At 39.9% G+C, this 20,294-nt stretch overlaps 1 protein-coding gene across 2 annotated transcripts; it reads right to left on the reverse strand.

The window, feature by feature from the left end:
• Positions 1-2,077: 2,077 nt before the first annotated feature.
• On the reverse strand, positions 2,078-14,416 carry DPY30 (dpy-30 histone methyltransferase complex regulatory subunit). 2 transcript variants are annotated; one of them, XM_075535757.1, is made up of 5 exons: positions 14,282-14,416; positions 14,026-14,097; positions 13,888-13,935; positions 4,700-4,842; positions 2,078-2,435 (listed from the first exon to the last, which is right to left on the reverse strand). In XM_075535757.1, the coding sequence occupies exons 2-5, from the start codon at positions 14,059-14,061 to the stop codon at positions 2,363-2,365; spliced, it is 300 nt and encodes a 99-aa protein (XP_075391872.1). In that variant the 5' UTR covers positions 14,062-14,097; positions 14,282-14,416; the 3' UTR covers positions 2,078-2,362. The 2 variants fall into 2 exon arrangements, with proteins under 2 accessions (XP_075391872.1, XP_075391873.1); XM_075535758.1 differs by having other exon boundaries at positions 14,286-14,415.
• Between the last annotated feature and the right edge of the window lie 5,878 nt (positions 14,417-20,294).

Consider the following 20,294-nt stretch of genomic DNA (forward strand, 5'->3'; position numbering starts at 1 on the left):
GCTTAAGACCTACTTCTACCTATTGACCTAGGTATTGCCATTATATGTTCAATTAAATATTACATTGGCCAATCAACATGTAATAAAGGACTCATACAAAAATACATGCTGAACGGTTCTCTATGAAGGCGCTGTTCTCAGTGCCAAGGAAGCGATTGCATCTCATAGCAAGAGTAGAGGCTCCACAAGGTATCGCAGGCCAGTCTTTACAGGAATTGCTCATCAGTTCTCTCTCTCGTGGAGGAGCTGGGTAGGTTAGCAGCTAAGCTCTGAATCAATGCTCTGTTACGGTACCTTACATAAACAAGACACCAACATTTCCAAATTTTTACTATTCAAATATATAGATCTGCTGTGGGGTACCAGCCTCCACAATTGAATGGCTTCAATAAGCAGTTTTGTATTTGAGGGGTAAAATTAAAGAGACATCAAACAAGATAAAACATGCGCGTGCTCAGCTCTGGGACCATCATGGCTTCAGGAGCCAGAGCCATGCAGAGCGCGGATATATTTCAAACCAAGGCTCACATACACACTACGCTAGGGACATGCCAGCCCCCCTAATTGAGGTAACCCTACGTGTAACAGGAAGGGGTTGTACAATAAACAGGCACCTGACAGGAAGGCATACACAAGATAGGTTCTAAAGTCAAGATGGCAGTCTAACCTTGGTCACCTCTGAGTTGTCAAGGGAACCATCCTTTATGGTTATCAGAAGGGAGTGGGCCCTACTTAGGGTGGGACAGACAATAGGGTCTGATTGCCTTCAATGGCTGACAACCTTTAAGCCAGTGGTTCTCAACCTTCCTAATGCTGTAACCCTTTATACGGTTCACGTTGTGGTGACCCCCAACCATAAAATTACTTCAATGCTACTTCCTGTCGTAATGTGTTTTCCAGTGTCTCAGGCAACCCCTGTGAAAGGATCACGACCCACAGGTTGAGAACTACTGCTTTAAGCATTTGGCCTCCAAGTGTATAGCCAGTGAACATGTGTTTGCAAACAGCACCTTAGGTTTGGCATATATTATGAGGGGCATCGTGGAAAATAGCTTTTGTTTCCCATAATCTGCAATACAAAAATTAGTAATATTACATTCCTAAATGTCAGTCCTATTGAAATGTTTTGATGCCTAAAAGAGAACTGTAAGACAAACCCATTGTCATTAATTTCCTAATTTCTAACTTTGGGAAGGCCTTAATATTTTTAAATTGGAGATATAATTCTTTAGCATGCTTCTAATGCCTGGCTTCTAAAATGGCATTAGTGACCTTTTGAGCTGGGTAACAATTAGGGGGGTGGGGCACGGCTTTCCTATACATTATGTTTAGCAGTATCTCTAGCCTCCACCAAGCAGATGCTTGGTGAATCCACCCTGCTCCAGTTGTCTCTCTAGATATCACAAAATGTGAGTGGGAAGAAGGCAATATATGACACCCTGCTGAGAACCACTCTTCTAATGAGTGTTTTTCCTGCCTGGGCCTCCTCAGACCATTTTCTCTGGTTTCTGAGCTAATGAATTTTCTCAACTTCTTAGTAGGGGAGAGAACAAGCAAATATTACTCTCCAAAACTTAGACTGCCTAATATTATCAGCAACACCTCCAGGAGACTGGGTTTGAGTCCCATTCAAGCACTCACCATCAGTGTGGTCTCAAGCAAGCGATTTAACCTCTCCAAGTCTGTGTTTTCAACAGCAAAATGGGAATAACATCTACTCTGCAGAGTTGTGATATTAGGTGGTTTAAGAAAAACAGAACTCTGCTTGAAACACAGGATTGCAATAAATAATTGATATTAGGATACTGTAGTCTTTGCAATGCTTACACCAGTGCTCCAACCTTATTGTACTTTAGATCACCTGCAGTATTTGTTAAAAAAATGAAGATCCCTGGATCCCACCCTCAAAGTGGTCAAGGAACAGCCTAGAGAAAATTTGGTTGAGATATGTTATTTCATCCTCGACTTTTCTGTTTCCACTCTTGTGAAGCTCTGCAGCATTCTAGGGTATAAGAAAGGAGTCATTTAAAAAAGCAATTCAACCATATAAAATCCAGAACACAAAAACTACTTAAAATAATGACATTTTTAACTATTTATTTTGGTGATTTTAAAAACAAAAGTTAAAGACAATCTGAGAAAAATACTGCATAAAATATGCTCATTAAATAAGTATTGTGATTCAACCAAAACAAGGTTAATATGTTCTCTTCTGCAATTCCGGATATAAGCGGTCTGGTCCTCAACGTTCTTCTATTTAAAAAAAAAAGAAAAAAGAGGTGGGGGCAATCACGGCAACCCAAAGTGCCTCTTAATCATGTAAACCTCTAGTAGCAACCAATTTTCTGTTCTTCCCAATAAGTCAATTTCGATCTTCAAACTGTGCCTTGTTTTTTAAAAGATAGGACGCTAGAAATTCAATAGGGTTTGGTGGTCTGTAAGGGAAAAGAAATCCATAGTTTAGAAATGTATATCCTAGATGTGTTCATTTAAATGTACTATGACATAATTAAAACGCATCTTTTAAAATTTTAAAGCTTTCATTTTATAGTTCTAAGGTCATAGGTAGCAAGTATGGTATATGAGATAAGCCAGCCAGGAAGACAGCAATATACTTTTAAAAAAGGAAATTTCTGTTCGACTTAAACCTAGTTCTACAGTAACTTCTGTATCATGAGTTTTTAAAATGTACTGAAAATGGGATGATGATTATTCAGGGGGAATAACCTGAAGGGAGAGGGGGGTCACACAGGCGGTTCCTAGGGTAATGGCAATGTCTGGTTTCTGAATATGGATATGGGGTATATGGGTATCTGCTTTCTGAATATTCAACAAGCTACACACTTAGGATTTGTATAATTATCTGTGTAAATGTTATTGTTCAACATAGAAGACAATGGTTGGAGCATCATTAAGACATACAGATGAGCTTCCCAGGCAATTAATCAAGAGAAGGAACAGTCATTTGAACAAGTTCTGGTAAGTTCTGATTTTACAGGTCACTTTATCTTCTGGAAATAGTTTAAGTCAACAGTAATTATAATGATGCCACCACATGGTACAACTGAGAAGTTAAACATACTTATAGAACTAAGAGGTATAATTTCATTTGTACCAATTTTATATAAATTATTATTGCTGAAGAAACAAGTTCAAAAAAAGATGGGAGGAAAAAAATCTATTGCAGACTCTGCTATGAAGATACATTGATGGAGAGCAAATATTTTGAGAATGATGAGGGCAACAATGTATGGATTGTGTTAAGAGTTGTATGAGCCCCAATAAAATGATTTTAAAAAAAGATACATTGATAATTTATAAAGTCATTTCCTTGCCCCTTCAAACAAAGCTTTTGTTGTCTGAATTAGATACTTTTTAAATAACAAGGTTAACTTTCAAGACTTTTACTTTGAAACTACAATTTACTAATAGCATGTTACAAAAAAAAATTTTCTTTCACCATTTAAATAATATTTCCTATTTCTAATATATTCTAACAGAGGGACCCTACCCTATAGGACGGGTTTCCAAGTAGGCTATGTGTTGGGCTGCTAACTGCAAGGTCAGTGGTTTGAAGCCAACAGCTGCCCCACAAAGAAAGAAAATGCTTCAACTCTCATAAAGAGAACACTCTTGGAAAACGCAGAGGGGAAGTTCTATTTTGTTCTACAGAGTGGCGGTGAGTCGGAATGGACTCAATGGCAGCAAGTACTATAGTAGTTGTCTTTAAAGAAAGAAGACAAATGGAACCATGAAGATAAAAGATGCCAATATTTGAGCTGCCAGTGGTACCCACCAAATTATAGCTTGTAGACATAAATCCAATTTTTTCTATATCAGTTATTGATACATTTACACAATCAAATTAATAGACCTAAATCAATTACTTAGTATAAAATAACACACATTTTCATCTATAAGTTCTCTTTGAATTTGTCAGTTTGGCACAGATTCATTATTATCCTTTGAATAAAACGATATGTACCTAATAAATATTGACTAACCAAATTTACGAAAAACAATTTCTTGCTGGAGTTACCTACAAAAAGAACTTAGTTGACAAATGCCAAGGAAACGCATTTGGAGAAAATTAAAAGAACTATAATATTGCTAATAAAGCATGTATATTAAAACAATTCAGCAAAATGATTTTTAACACTCAATGGCATGGAGGCTACGGTTAACATTGGGAGAATTTTAAAGATACCCTTTCAGACACAAAAATGACCGTATGTTTCAAACACCAGAAAAACTGTCCTTTAAACTAGTAAAGAATTTATCAAAAAAGAATTTATCATAAAAAGTAATTAAATACCACCAAAGTTAGAGGGAAGAAAATAACTGCCTGGTGACCTACATTAATAAAAAAATCTGACTTAAATGCTCAATAATTTTAAAATGGTATCATTTATGTTTTCATCATAAAGACAACAGGAATAAAAATTATTATTGAGCAGAGAGATACAAAATGGTATGTATGCCAGTATTATAAATCTTTACAAATATACTTATGATTTAAGACAAGTAGACAAAGATAATAATAGTAACCGAGTGGTGAGATTCCAGCCAATTTCATTTGGAAAAAATTAATTTCCATAGATTTATACAATAAAAATCAGTGTACACACACACTATTGATGTTTAAAGTTAAGTTGCTTTCTGTGTTCACTCCATTTGCAGGTACTAGCTGCCATCTTACCTCTCCTTTGCGAGCACAGCAAGTCCCTGCAGTAAGATGGGCACCACTGTCTGATCCAGGTAGGCACGGGTTGGCAAAGACTGGAGGTCCACCTTCTGTTTGGATGACTTCTCTGCATTCATCTTCTCATTTTCCACTATCCTCTATTGAATTAAAAAACAATGTGTGAATAATCCCAGTAACTAGATTATTTGGAGTACTAAATAAAAGCTAATGAAAACATGCCACTAACAGAGAAGGCAAATCAATGCACTGGAAAGCTGGTAGTGGAGTGTAAAACTCTGTGCCAATAGAACAAGTTCAGACCCTGCAGTGCAGTGAAGTCTTGGCGATGGCTCTTCTCACCAGTCTTTGTAACTCCCAGTGAATGAATGACCTTCCCCATTAGTCTGAGTTGGGGGAAGGGCACTGACAGGAGAGTTGTTTATGGATCATATGGTTTGTTTCAGTTTTTTAATCATTTTATTGGGGGCTATTACAGCTTGTGATAGGTAAGTTTATTGTGCCACCCTGGCCAATAAGAACATGTGGGATTAATAAGGTCGCAGTTTGATTGAAGGGCAGCGATAAATGGCTCGGTGATCCCCACTCATCTCTCTTCCTTTCTGGTGATCAGACCAGTGTGCCTTAGCTAGTTCTCTGCAACTTGCACACTACGCCACCTGGCACACCCAACCCAGTGTCTCTAGAGCTTGAGGTTCCTTCGAGACCCGCTTCCTGACGCTGCTGGTGTATACATAACTTGAGCTTGCGACTGTCAGAACCTGTCAACCAGCTGACTGTTGGTGACCAGCCCTGCTGTCTGCTGCCTCTGACCTGACTGCCTGCATTGCTCAATGGAAGACTCAGCTGTCTGCTTCCTTACCTTGAATGGAGCAGCCCTCATGAGTTAAAGGCCTTCCAGTATATTATCTATCATAAAAGTGAGCTGGACTGAGCCCTCTGTACCGCTGTGTGTACTAATTAGCTGTTACAATCCTTCTTGCTGCATCTATCTATAGATATATATAAAAACATGAGTGTCCTGGTTTTGTCTGTCTAGAGCAGCAGTCCTCAACCTGTGGGTCACAACCTCTTTGGGGGTCAAACAACCCTTTAACAGGGGTCGCCCGATTAATAACTAGCAAAATTAGTTAAGAAGTAGCAATGAAAATAATTTTATAATTGGGGGGCACTGGATTTGTGTCTCTAGGTAGGAGGGTTGCTTACAGAGTAGTCAGCCTCCAGGCACTTAACTGGAGGAATTAAGTTTGTTGATCCTCAAAGCTAAATCTGAGCTTTGGGCTGAGTGAAGTGCTCTCTGGGCATTTAATGGCTGTGTTAAAAGGGCCTTAAAACCCTGCCAGTGGTTGTATATAATAGTTACAGGATATGGCTGCTAACCAAAAGGTCCACAGTTCAAAACCACATGGTACAGCCCTAGTGGCATAGTGGTTATGCATTGGGCTATGATCCTCAATGTCAGCAGTTTGAAACCACGAGCTATTCTCCTAGGAGAACTGAAAGGCTTGAAGAATTTAGTCTTGGGCAAAAACTCATGGGTTGCAGCTCTTGGTTTGAAGTGTACTTGAATAAAGACCTTATAATAGTCTTGAGTTCTGTGTGATTAAAAATATAATTTATGTTATCAATGCCTTATACCCCTGGGAGATGATTGACTAAGTTTTGGGTTTTGTTTCTTTGATTTTTTTGTTTTTCTGCCTTTTGTTGTTTATTTGGTTGTTGCTGTTGCTCTTATGGGTTTTTGTCATAATAGGACCACCAAAGTAAACCAGAGCCGTGCATAATCTCCTGGACAAGCAGGTGGATTCTGGGCTCCCACTTAACTCTAGCCCCAATTCAAGAACATTTGGTTCTGATAATATGGCCCTGCATGATACTCGCCTGCAGGAAATGATGACTAAAGAGAAAGGTGCTAAAGCAAAGTGTGGTGAAGAAAGCAGATGGCGCCTGGCTATAAATCGTAACAGTGTCTGGGGTCTTAAAGGCTTGTATTCAAACAAGCAGCTTACGTAAGTGAGGAGTCCGCATGGAAGAAGCACACCAGCTTTGTGTGACCCAAAGATGACACTAACAAAGTCCAACACTGACGAAGGGAAAAGTATCCCAGCTTAAATTGTGAACACCCGATTTGCAGAAGGCTATGGAGAACAGTGGGAGCCCAGAATCCATCAGTACGCTCGCTATCCAATCAGATCAAGCCTCTGGAAGATCCCCTAGCCACAGGCAAGGGACTCAACAGCTTTACTATGAGGCAGAGATTACTGTAAACTTGCTTAAGTTGAATCCAACAGGGTACTATTTGAGACTTGGTCAGTGGACCTCCCTCTTGACATAACCTGAATTTGTTCTAGGCTCAAGTATTTCTTGCTTGTTCCATGACAAAAATTTCTTCCCTGGCTTTTCAAGTATTGATGGTGGTCTTTTCTTACTTCTTATTTGTATGTGTGTCTTCATATTATGATACTTTTCTTCTTGTCATTTTATTTTGTTTTTTATTGTTTCTGTTGGGCTTCCCAGTGTGAAGTACAGAAGGCATAGATGCTTAGAGGTAAGAACTGATGCAATGGTTTATGGGGATGTGGGGGGATGTAAGATGCTGCAGGTGAGTGAGGGCATTTGGGGCGCAAACAATGAATATGGGAGGTGATAGGAAGCAATGGAACTGATCATGAGTATGTATATACAACTTATTTTAAAAGCGATTTAACCATGGATGTTTATGATATGTGAATACTCTATCAAGAAAACAACTTTAAAAAAAAGAGAAACCAAATTTGACCAAATGGTTGGTTACCCAGGGTAAGGAGGAAAGAGTGGTCGCTGAGGGGTCACTGAGTCTAAGTCAAAGGTAGTGGAATAATTTGACAAAAGCTATAGCAATGATGGTTGTACAACACAAGAGTATAATCAATGGCACTGAATTACACAAGTAGAAGTTGTGGAATTGGAGAAAGTTTCGCTCTGTATATTTTTGCCACAATTAGGAAAATATATAATTACAGGAATAACAATGAGTACAAGGAAGAAGAAAATGCTCTAGAACTAAATATGGTGACAAGCGTAGAACTTTTCTTGATGGGACGGAATTATCTGATATGTAGATGAAGTGCTAATAACTGTCTGAAAAAAGATTTATTACAGTCTCAGGAACTCAGAGGGGCAGCTCTACCCTGTTCCATAGGGTCACTCTGAGTCGGCGTGGACGCCATGGCGGCGGGTGGTCTCGTTTGGATAACACTGCCAGAGCTGGGAAGAAGCCAAGGGGCCGTGTGACTGAGAGATATGCCGGCTGGCATGGTGGAAAGAAAGTTGCCATGACTGGGGAACTGTGTTCTAAGCATTTCTGATCCTGAATGTGGCCTTCCCTGATGAATTCTGTAATCTTAAGTATTATCTGTGAGTCCCCGGCCATGGCAATCAATAATGAAAGGAGGCGAGACATGAAAGCTGGAGGTACAGTTGGGGTGGGACTGGTGAAGGGTGTGCATGGTCTGGTCCCCACCTCACAGGAATCCGCCTTGGGCTTATGCTGAGTTGGATACTTCCTAACCCGTTGTGAAGTCAGAGATCAGACACTATCCCACACAACTTTTACTCCTAGAGAGCTTATAATATTTATAATAAACTTCTTAACCAAATCCTCCCATTTATTTCATTGAAACACTTACTTGAATACCTACTATGTGCCAATTAAACAAAAACTCAACTCACTGCCATTTGAGTAATACCGACTCATAACATCCCTACAGGGCAGAGCAGAGCTGCCCCTGTGCGTTTCAGAGAGGGTGATTCTTGTGGAAGTAGAAAGCCCCATCTTTCCCCCTTGAAGGCTAGTGTATTCAAACTGCTAACCTTGAGGATTGCATCCTTATGCATCACTAAGCCGCCAGGCTCCACCCTGTGCCATTACTACACTTCATTTTAGGTAGTTCAAAATCCTGAGTTATCTGAAAATAAAGTATCTAAATTACCACAAAGGAAAAAGAATCATCTGATAACAAAGAGCGCAGTACAATGATAACAAAAGGGGGAAAAGATGAAGTAAGAGTGATGACTGATTGCCCCAGCTTCCGGCTGCAGCTTTTAGGGAACACAGCACAAGGGGTGTGAGCACAAGCACAGCCTGCAGTCTTCCTGAGAGAAGAGTTGAGAATTCACGGGAAAGACAACTAGAATTTGCAGGACAGAGAGCCAGAAAGAAAAGCTGCACAGATAGGAGAGAGCTGGACAGGTAGAAACCACAGATAGTCTTCAGGTGAACACTTGTTAGTGCACACATGTTCCCAAGGCCAGGGAAAATAACACCTGAGAAGAAGTAGACAGAACAATCCTTAGAGCTCACACGAGGCTGGAAATAGTTCATGTTCCTACCACTCAGAAGAGGAAAATGGCCAGCATCCAATTAAAAAATGAATCACCTAACAGGCAAAGAAGCAGGAAACCACTGCCTTTAATAAGAACACATTTACCACCACCAGGGAGATAGTCACTCCTTAGAACCACCAGCCATATGAGGTCAAAAGGGCAGCTGATGCCCAGGGATGGAGCTTGGAAGGCAGGAGGGGAGAAATGGAAACCAGAAACGCAGGGGAGTACTGCTATATTATGGAAATGATGGTCGGTGTCGCAGATCAAACTGTGTAGGGATTATTACACAGAAAATCAATACGCTCTGTACACTTTTACCCAAATCACAATAAAAAAGTTCAGAAGAGAAAAAAAAGGACACAATTGCCTTGAAAAAGGTGTAACTGAAAAGCTCCTTAGGAGCAAGGAGGCTGTGAAAATGATGATGGCAACAAACATACAAATGTGCTTGACACAATAGATGTATTTATTTTGAAAAGAGCTGTATGAGCCCCCAATAAAATGATTAATGAAAAAAATTATTTTTAAAGAAGCAAGGATGACAAGATTTTGTCTCAGGTACTTTGGGCATGTTATCAGGAGAGCCCAGTCCCTGGAAAAGAACAGCATGCTTGGTAAAGTGGACCCGCACACGGGCTGCACCAGTGGGCTCTAGCGTAACAACTGGGAGGATGTGGCACAGGATCAAGCGGTGCTTCACTCTGTGGTGCAGCACTTACAAGAAAGCAAAACTAAACCACGAAAATAGGAGGAGAAAAAGGAACCCTGGTGGGAGTGCTAACCACAGGTCAGTAGTTCAAACTCACCAACCAACCCCATGGGAGAAAGATGGAGGCATCCACCCCTGCAAAGATTTACTGTCTCAGAAATCCAATATTCGGTCCCTATGAATCTCAATCGACTTGACAGCAGAAGGCTTGGGATTTTTGTTTTGTTTTTAGCAGACTTGGTTTTGAGGAGAAAAATGAATCCACTAAAATAGACCTAGAAAAAATACAAAGGGACTTCAAAAAGTTCATTTTAAAATTCCATTATCTACCAATTCCGTTTTCCCGCAAATTCTTTGAAACTATATCATACAGATGCTAAAAAAGGCCATTCCAAAAGTGATCATAATGCATTCCATATGTGAGAAAATTTGTCTAACAAAATATTTGAAGAAATAATGATCAAATTATTTTCAAATTAAAAAAAAAAAGCCCTAAGTCCAAAGAATCAAAAAACTCTAAGACAACTGAGGACAAAAAACAAACAAAAAAAGTTAAGAAAACTACACACATCATAATCAAATTACTCAGAATCAGGGATAAAAGAAAATCTCAAAAGTGGGCAGTGAATGTACAAATGTGCTTTACACAATTGATGTATGTATGGATTGTGATGAGTTGTATGAGCCCCTAATAAAATGATTAAAAAAAAGAAAAAGGAAACCTAAAAAAGAAAAGAAAATCTCAAAGGCAGCAAAACACAAACATATAGAAAAACTAAAATGAGAAGTTTATCATACTTCTAATCAGAAACAATGTAACAAGAAGCAACTTCTACACTGAAATATACTTTTTACAACATAAGCCAAAGAATTTTCATTTTTGCTATACTGATATAACACTGGGCTATCATGTTACAGCATTAGATACATTTATTTATTTAAAATAATATTTTTAGGGAGGGGGGGAAAAGAGGAGTTGATACCAAGGGTTCAAGTAGAAAGAAACTGTTTTGGAAATGTTACTGGCAACATATGTAAAAGTATGCTTAATACTATTGAATGGATAGTTATAAGATTTGTAAGAGCCCTCCAATAAAACGATTCTTTTTAAAGTAAGAAGAGAAAGCATTCTATCAGCTGAATTACAACAAGTTATGCTGCCGTAACAAAAAAGTAATTAAAACAATAATACTTTTATGTAAACATTTTCAAAATATAGGCAAAAAACAACTTTTTCAGGCAATCAAAAGCTGAAAGAACTTATGACCAGCAGACTACAAGAAATGTTCAAACAAGCCCTTTGAGAAGAAGAGCAATGATACCAAACAGAAATCTGGATCTGCATTAAAGAATTAAAGAGCCCCTCAAGTGGTAAACAGAGTTAAATATAAGATATTCCTTTTTCTCATTGCTTAACTCTTTTAATGGTAACTGTGGAACATAGAGAGAAACTTGTACATCAAAGTTCACTGCAGTCCTTTTTTCACACTAGTGAAAAGGTGGAAACAGCCAAAATGTCCATCAACAGCATAGGCAACAGTGTATGAATAGACCACAAAGAGTAAAGAGGTTCTGATACACGCTACACCATGGAAGCATCTTCAAATCACTGTGCTGAGTGACACAGGTCTACAAGGGAAAAACACTGTAGGTTCTCACTTCAATCTACAGAAACCAAAGCCTGTTAGTTGGTGGTTACCAGAGGGAGGAAGAAACAGTGGGAGGGAGAGTTGCTTCATGGGTCGGGGAATGAGTTTATGATGACAATGGCAGGACATTTAGGGAAAAGAAAGGGACAGAGATTATGCAACATGAGAAATGTAATCGCTGTCATTGAACTACATATGTAGAAAATGAACAACTGATGTTTGGTTGTGTGCATTTTCCTAATTAAAAAAATAAGATATCTGCTTATAGAAAGTTAAAAACAATGAATTGTGTGATTTATAACATGTAAAAGCAAAATACCCTGACAATAGTACAAAGACTAGCAGGTGGGAAATGGAAGACTGTTGCAAGCTTTGTATACAGGAAGAGATGTATTACTTGAAAATAAATAGTGGTACGTTACAGATGTTTATTATAACTCCTAGAGCAATCATTTAAAAATTAGCCAAATAAAAAGTTCCAGCAACAATTACCAGGAGTGGATCTAGATTTTAGCTATACAAACAAGGAAATTAAAAATGAAATGATTGTGATACATGAATTACCATATATACTCGAGTATAAGCCGACCAGAATATCAGCTGAGGGACCTAATGTTACCACAAAAACTGCATTTAAAAATGTGAAACTCAGCTTATACACGAGTATATACAGTAAGTGCTAATAAAACTGTCTAAAAAATTAAAAATTAAATTAAAAAATGACTAATGGGACCAGGATTAACGTCCCGTTTTCCAAGTAAAAACTTTAAAAATTTTTATTTTAAAACTATAAAAGAATGAAAATCCAATCACTGAATAGCAAAACAGTTTGCCATAATCAAAATCTTAATCTTTCTTTCCCCCTCCCCCGCCCATGTTATCATGAAATAGCACTGCTGTAGGACAATGGAGCTCTGGAAATACAGTGGGTTAGGCTCTGGGTTGCAAACAGGATTGACAGTTCAAACCCATTAGCCACTCAGAGGGGAAAAGATGAGGCTGTCTGCTCCCATAATATATAGAGACCTAAAAACCATATAGAGCTTTTATACTCTGTCCTAGAGACTGAGTTAAAATCAACTCCATAGCAAGGGGGGTCATAAGAGCATCATCATTCTGCCTTCACATATACAGGCACTATCAAGTCAAGAAAAGACTGCTTGTACTGATGCATAAGAAAAAAAGTAACTTTCTTAGGACAACACATTACAGTCTGTTCATCTGACTCAAAACAGCACTTCAAATGAAACCTGTACTATGAAGATTTTCCTAATGCTGACTGCAAACCAATAAGCATCCTGGCAATAGTCATTTGTGAATTCTAGTAGTCAAGATCAGCAATACAATTTAACTCTACTTCAAAGAAGTCAGCTTGTCTAGACTGAAAATACACCTCCCCACTTATTGTCTGCTGAGAAGATACTTCTGGTGTAAGCCTCTGAGCCCTTTGCTATCAAGAGGATTCTGATTCAGTGTGACCCTATAGGACAGAATGAACGTGCCCCCAAAGGGTTTTCCTGAGCTGTAATCTTTACAGAAACAACATCCCCACATTTCTCTACAAGTCTATAGGACAGAATGAACGTGCCCCCAAAGGGTTTTCCTGAGCTGTAATCTTTACAGAAACAACATCCCCACATTTCTCTACAAGTCGTACGGGGCTGCAAATATATCTACATTATTTGAAACTATATCTGCCCCGTAATAAAAGAGCTAAATAAATACTAGCCATTATTAGCACACTTATGCTTCTTGGAAAAGTTCTGCCCTAACTGATTCAAACTTAATCATTGGTGTCTTTTTTGTCGTTGTTAAGTAGGAAACGATTTTTTTCTTCCAAAGAGCCAATTTTCTATCTCCACACAGCTCTGGTTAATTCATTCATCCCAGCATGTATTCATTTTTAGCCCCCTTTTTTATTTCAGACAAAAAACTCTTAGCACTTAAATGAGAATGCTCTATAAAAATAATACTTTCTTGTCTATGGTTTTCACACGGATTTCCTCAAATCAGCCGAAACCTAATAAACAAGTGTACGACAGCCTCCAATAGCACCAACTAGGAAACTCCACAAAGAAATAAAGCATTACATGTTGACTTCACCAGCACACTACAAAGACCAAAGGGTCTCTTGATTCCCTTATGTGCAGTTTGTACACAGCCATATTCCCAACACATGCATGAATAGCCACCACGCAAAAGGATTCTGGTGCCTAGTCTTGGGTTTTCTTATAATGATGTCTAAAGTTCAACTATTGGCTCAAAACTAATGCGTACGTCTGAACACCATAAAGAACTAGCACTGTGAGTACAATGATCTCCCCAAAATTCGATAGCAGTCACATTCAGGATAATAAAGTTTTCCCTTGTGCAAAGCCAACAGTGCAAAAACGGATCACAAGTTTTCTCCAGCTCAAAACACACGCACAGACGCGCGGCACGAGGACTGAGCGAGTTACCTCGACATTGTCCGTGAGACCGTATTCCGAGTGAGGATTGTCTGCAACCTACAAAACAAAACACGAGCCAGAAACGTCAGCTCCCTTACTCGCTGCATCCCTGCACACCGCCACCCTGAATCCAGGGCCTCCTGGTACCTGGGTCTGTCCTTCCAGCATCTGCTCTGGCTCCATGGCGGACCCTGCAAGCCACCGTCCCCGGAAACCAGCCTTGGAAAAGAAGCAGCAGCGCGAGTTACCCGGGAGATTTCAAGCCTGGAGACGCCAGGAGGGAGTCCAGCCCGGCCCCGCCCCTCACCCCCACCTGGGCCCAGAAGGAGTCGAGTCGCGGAACGGGACCGTCCAGACGGCGCGTCCGCACCGGCTCCACAAGCTGCGCGGTATTCCCAGTTACCTACGGTTCGTAGGGCCCGGAGAAGAGCGGGCTGATGACCGGGCCCGAGCCGTTCCTTCCTCAGAGCGCCGCGCGCGCCGCCAACTCCCAGCACGAACCGCTCCGGCCGTAAGGCACTGCCGCCGCGCAACGGCCGCGCCTGCGCACTGCGGCCCGGCTGCCTTCCTGGGGCGGCGGCCGCGCTTCTCCACCTGCCTCTGGCCGCGACGCTTTCTTGCAGTTCTCCATGTGGCGGTGACCCCCCGCCCCCCAACCATGAAGTTGTTTTCGTTGCTACTTCAACACTGCCGTTTTGCGACCACTGCGAAAGGGTTGCTCGACTGCCAAAGAGGTCGCGACCCACGGGTTGAGAACCGCAGCTAGAGCCTGGTCACCTGCTGCGGTTCTCCGTGCATCCTAAAGCGAGTCCCCGGAGCCTGCGAGAGACTGCCTAACCTGGGCGAACCCGACCACAGCAGCAGATCCTGTAGCAAACAACTTAAATACAGGGCTCCACCGGGCCGTGCTTGGTGCTGCGTGAAAGCCTCTTCTCGAAACGCTTCCTCTTGGAGCCAAAACCACGTTGCTTTCTTTTTTTAATCCAGATTAGCAATTTGCAACTGGATTTTCGAACTGTGGCCACTTTGAATTTAATAATCCTTACAATAGGCATGCATACGAAGAAAAGCACTGGTACACAAAAGATAATTTGCCTCCTTCACAAAATTTGTTAATAGCAAAACAAGATGTGCTGGTTGGATTGCTTGATTTCAATAAACTTATTTTAATATAATTGTAAGTGACACACATTAAATTTCCTGCTTTTTGACTTTGAAAAACATTTGTAGCTATGCTTTGTAATTTGAAAACCTAATAACATTTGTCAAATCAAAATGATAGAATATACCATTAAAATTAAAGAACATGATTAGAAATATGGAATAAGATAACTTATTTTTAAAAATAGACAACTTTATTTTACTATTTTAGTACAACTTTATTTTACTGTTTTATAAAATACATAAATAGAGTTTAAAAATACAACTTGGTTTAGGAGTTTGAATTGTTGAAAGTTGAAAATATATATATTTACATTTTAGATGTATATTAATATTGTGATTGGTGGTATAGGTTGCACATTTGACAGCTAACCACAAGGTTAGCAGTTCAAAACCACTAGCCACTCTGCAGGTGAAAGATAAGGCTTTGTACTCCCATAAAAGTTGACAGTCTAGGAAACACAGGAGCAGCTTTACCCTGTCCTATGGGGTTGCTATGAGTCAGAATTGACTTGATGACAGTGAATTATTAAAATTGGTGATTTACCCCCTATACTGCACATATCACATTTTGACAACTTTTCATGTAAAACTAATGAATAGATTATTGAATATAAATGGACAGATACATAAATGGACTAAGATCAAATGCTTTCAGCAAGTATGTTCAAAGAATAATTGGCAAAAGTTATAATAGTTACAAGCACCTTTATGTTATTGTATATCTATACACTTCCTAATACATTACAACTACTCTATAAATATTTCCAAATCCCAGGAAGTTGGTTCTAATCAACATTTCCTCAGTACGTACAGTTTTAGCAAAAGCGCTAGACACCTTCGGAGCAGAGGCCATGCCATGTCTGATAAGCGACGGTTCTTCACATAGTGGCGGACATCATGGGTGCACAGTACATGTACTCTGTTTCATTGGTTCTGTATCTACAGTGACACTAAGCTAAACTATATATGGATATGTTACATATTTATGTTAACTCTGGGAGAAAGATGAGGCTTTCTAGTAAGAGTTACAGTCGCAGAAATCCACAAGCAGTTCTGCCCCATCCTACGGGTTGCCATCACAATGGACTCAATGGCAGTGAGTTTGGAGCTGTTCAGCTGTATTGCAGATTGAGGTATCACTGTATTGCAGATTGGGTCAGTCAATTTCCAAATAAGGCTCTTTTCAGCAGTCATTTACAAAGGCAGCTCTATCTATAGCTCCCCCAACTTTCTCCTCTCCCAAGCCCCATGTCTAAGCACACTTCCACCACCGTCACAATCTCAGAATTTTTATTATTTGGTAGTATCAAGTAACATGCTAAAGGGATTTTTAAAGAAATTAATACAGTGTGTTCTTAGATTTTTATTATATAAACATTTAATGGCTGAATTGTGTTCCCCAAGCACCACCACCACCCCAAAAAATAGCAATACATGTGTTGTGATCTTACTTCTATGACTTTTTGCAACTGCTCTAGTATGTCCATGGGCTCTTGGGTTCTCTAAACCAGTGGTTCTCAGCCTGTGGGTCACAACCCCTTGGGAATCGAACGACACTTTCACAGGTGTTGTCTAAGACCACCAGAAAGCACCTATTTCCTATGGTCCTAGAAACTGAGACACGGCTCCTCAGTCTCCAGGTGGGTCCAGCCATCTGCAGATATGTCCACATACAAGTACCTGGCGTGAAGACTGTTAGCCATGTTACTCCACGCTTCAAGAAAAAATTTTATTTATTTGTAATTAGAAATAAATATTTCACATAATTGTTTTTTGTGATTAATCACTATGCTTTAATTATGTTCAATTTGTAACCATGAAAATAACATCCTGCACATCAAATATTTAAATATATAATGATTCATAACAGTAGCAAAATTACAGTTATGGAGTAGCAATGAAAATAATTTTATGGTTGGGGGTCACCACATGAGGAACTAGGCATTAGGAGGGTTGAGAACCACTGCTCTAACCGAAGAATGGACTCACAGACAAAAAGACAGTCAGCAGAAAGCAGAGTTGATTTGGAAAGGAAAGAAAACCACCTGACAGAGCAGGTGGGGGACTCCAGTGTGTTGCCCCTGAAAGAACTGTGTCTGGTTGTTTTTGTTTTTTTAATCAGGTCTGGGGTACTTGGCCTGTCTGCTTCTCGAGGTTAGGAACAGACCAATCCTGGGACTGGTCCTGTTTCTCAGGGTCCGATCATAAACCGGGCCATACTCTCCCTTTGGCTGGGTCCTGCGAGGACATGGATACAGAAGTAAGGGTGCAAAGATCAGTAAAAAGAGTCTTGGGCTTGATGACCATGGAGTATAGAATCAACCTAGGGGAGTTATGCCTGCAGGGTTAAGATTAGCTTGACCTAGGCCTTTGCGTTTGTTTATATTATCGGTTGTTTTGTTATGCTGAGACAGAATTAATGTAAGGTTGTCTTATATCACTTTTGAGATAAAGATTCCTTAGCAGGGATGGAAAAATAGATGTAAGACACCTAGAGACTGATGATTATACAGCTCTTTTTAATGATTAAATTATTGAATTGTATGATATGTGAATTATGTGCCAATAAAACTGTTCAAAGAAAAAGACATGGCACTGAATTATACATGTAAAAGGTGTTGAATTGGAGAATGCTTTGTTGTGGATGTTATTGCCACAATTGAAAAAATAATTACACTAATAATGAGCACAAGGAAGAAGATAATGTTCTAAAATAGATTATGGTAATGATTGTACAACTCTTCTTGATATGATTGAGCTATTGAGTTGTACAGTATGTGGAAGTACTGCTAATAAAGCTTAAAAAACAAATATAAATAAATAAATAACTTAAAAAACAGAAGGATAAAGGACACTTGGTGGAGTTCTGAAAAACCAGGAAGCAGAAGCTAAAGACAGGAGGACCTTCCTTCAGAGGCAGCAGGGAGCTTTTCTCTAGAGTCCACACCCTGAATTCTGACGTTCAGCCTCCTGAGCTATGAGAAAATGGATTTCTGCGTATGAAAAACATCTACTTATGACAGGCAGGAAGATTAAGGAAAACTCCCCCCACCGAATGCTCATGCTAAATGAAAATTAGCTGGTCATGCCACAATAAAGAGGTTTGAAAGAAATCAGGGACACACTGGAAATTTATGGGGAAGACCCAACAGCTGGCATGCGCAGATCCAGCCACCTGGGCACACACACTAGAAGCCAGCAAAACTATGTCATGCATGCACCTAAGCGCAGCCACTTAGAATGGCCAATGCCCTCAACCATGCCCCCAACTCAGGGTCGGAAGGGATAAACAGCAGACCCACTATCATTGAGATTGAGCAAACCTGAAACAAACAAAAATTAAGGAAAAGTCTAAACTTGGGATCATTCCCAATGCTTAAGTTGTCAATTGCTTCTGTGACTTATCATATGAGGTAGGTTTTATTTAATTTTCGTGCCTAAATGATTTTTTTAAATGTACTGATTTTGTTTCATGTTTCCTTTTGGGAATCCAAAATGACTATCATTATCACTTAAATTTATGTTTATACATAAGTCATGGGTTATTAAGTGCATGCAATACGTTGCACACAATATATTGTTTTGCTGTCTTTTATTTTTACGATGCCCGAAGTCATTCCAAGTTAATGTATGTTGTTATTTCTCTTCTTAAAGCAAACTCAGGCAGCAAAATAGAAATGTATGCTTATGCCACCTTTTCCTGGTAAAATTACATATAATGAAACATTTGCCATTTCAACTGTTTTCCCCCATACAATTCAGTGACATTAATTATGTTCATTATCTTGTGCAGCCATTACCACTATCTTTTTCCAATTTTTTCCTCACCCTTCCGGGAACTCAGTATCCCCTAAGCAATGACTCTTCCTCCTACCCCCACCGCTGATAGCCATTAATGAACTTTGGTCTTTATACATTTGCTTGTTCTAAATATTTCATGTGAGGGGGTCATACAGGATTTGTTCTTTTTGTGACTCATTATGCTTATTTCACTTGGCATAATGTGTTCAAGACTAATCCACGTTGTAGCATGCAGTGAATTATTTAATATGACCTGTCTAGCCTTTCATGGACTTTTGACTCCCAAAGAATGAGTGGGTGGGACTATGCAAATGAGGTGTCTGTTGCCCACCCCAGGAGTTGAACAGCTTGCTAACAATGTAATTAAGGTGCAGGAAACCTTGTCGGGATGAGACCTAGAAAATAAGGTGCCTGGAACGTTAACAAAGGGATTGGTCAACTTGGCCATCCCACTAGTCTTAAAATGAGCAATCTCGGGCAGGAAGGGGGAGACTGCACTACCATCAAGAAAGGAAAGGGAGGAGTGGACCAGGGGTTCCTGTGCTGATGACCATGGTTTAAGAAGGAAGCTATAATGCCAGAGGCAAAAAGACTCACTAAAAGCACTGCCATAGAGTCAATGGCTACCCTACTCAGAGCATCCCGACAGCACAGGGTAGACAAGCCCTGTGAGTTTCTGGGATTGTAGCTCTTCACCAGAGTAGAGAGCCCTTTCCCCCTGAAGAACGCCTGGCTAGTGGTTTCAAACCTTACAGTGAGCAGCCCAGTGCATTACCACATCACCAGGGAAGGAAGCAAATAGAGAAACAGTGGCAGCAGAACCAGGAGACTAACCAAAGATGGCCCACCAAGCATACCAGCCCATGGAAAGAGACAGCTACCATGGGCATGCTGCACCACAAAACTGGAGAGCTTTGTGCCTTCTGATGAGAGGCTCGCTACTGGAATGGGATGCCTCCAGGCACTTGGTGGAGCTGAAGAGCTATACAATACTTGTCCAAGCAGGACAGAGCCTCATCCACGGGACCAAGATCCCAGAGAGTGAGAGGACTGCCTTCAGCCCCAGCTGAAAAGCTATCCTGATGGAACAACTGAATCAATCATTCCTGATTTGTAACTTTTTCCTTAAGGAACCTCATTACTGTGAATATCTGCGAGTTCTTTGTGGCCATTGCAATGATCAGACCTAGTAGAGAAGTAGGGAGTGCTATTTGAGAGATGGCTGAGGTCAGGATTGGTAAAACAGTTTAAGAGGGTGGTGGTTATCCCTTTTTTTGAAAATTAGGTTGACATTTTTTTTTTAATCACAACTATTTAATTTCCAAACTTTGAGCTTTTTTTTTTTTTTTAAGATTTTTTTTTTCTTCTTTTACATTTTATTAGGGACTCCAACAACTCTTACCACAATCCATACATATACATACATCAATTGTACAAAGCACACCCATACA

Source organism: Tenrec ecaudatus, chromosome 17, assembly GCF_050624435.1.
Source record: "Tenrec ecaudatus isolate mTenEca1 chromosome 17, mTenEca1.hap1, whole genome shotgun sequence".
Classification (NCBI taxonomy): domain Eukaryota; kingdom Metazoa; phylum Chordata; class Mammalia; order Afrosoricida; family Tenrecidae; genus Tenrec; species Tenrec ecaudatus.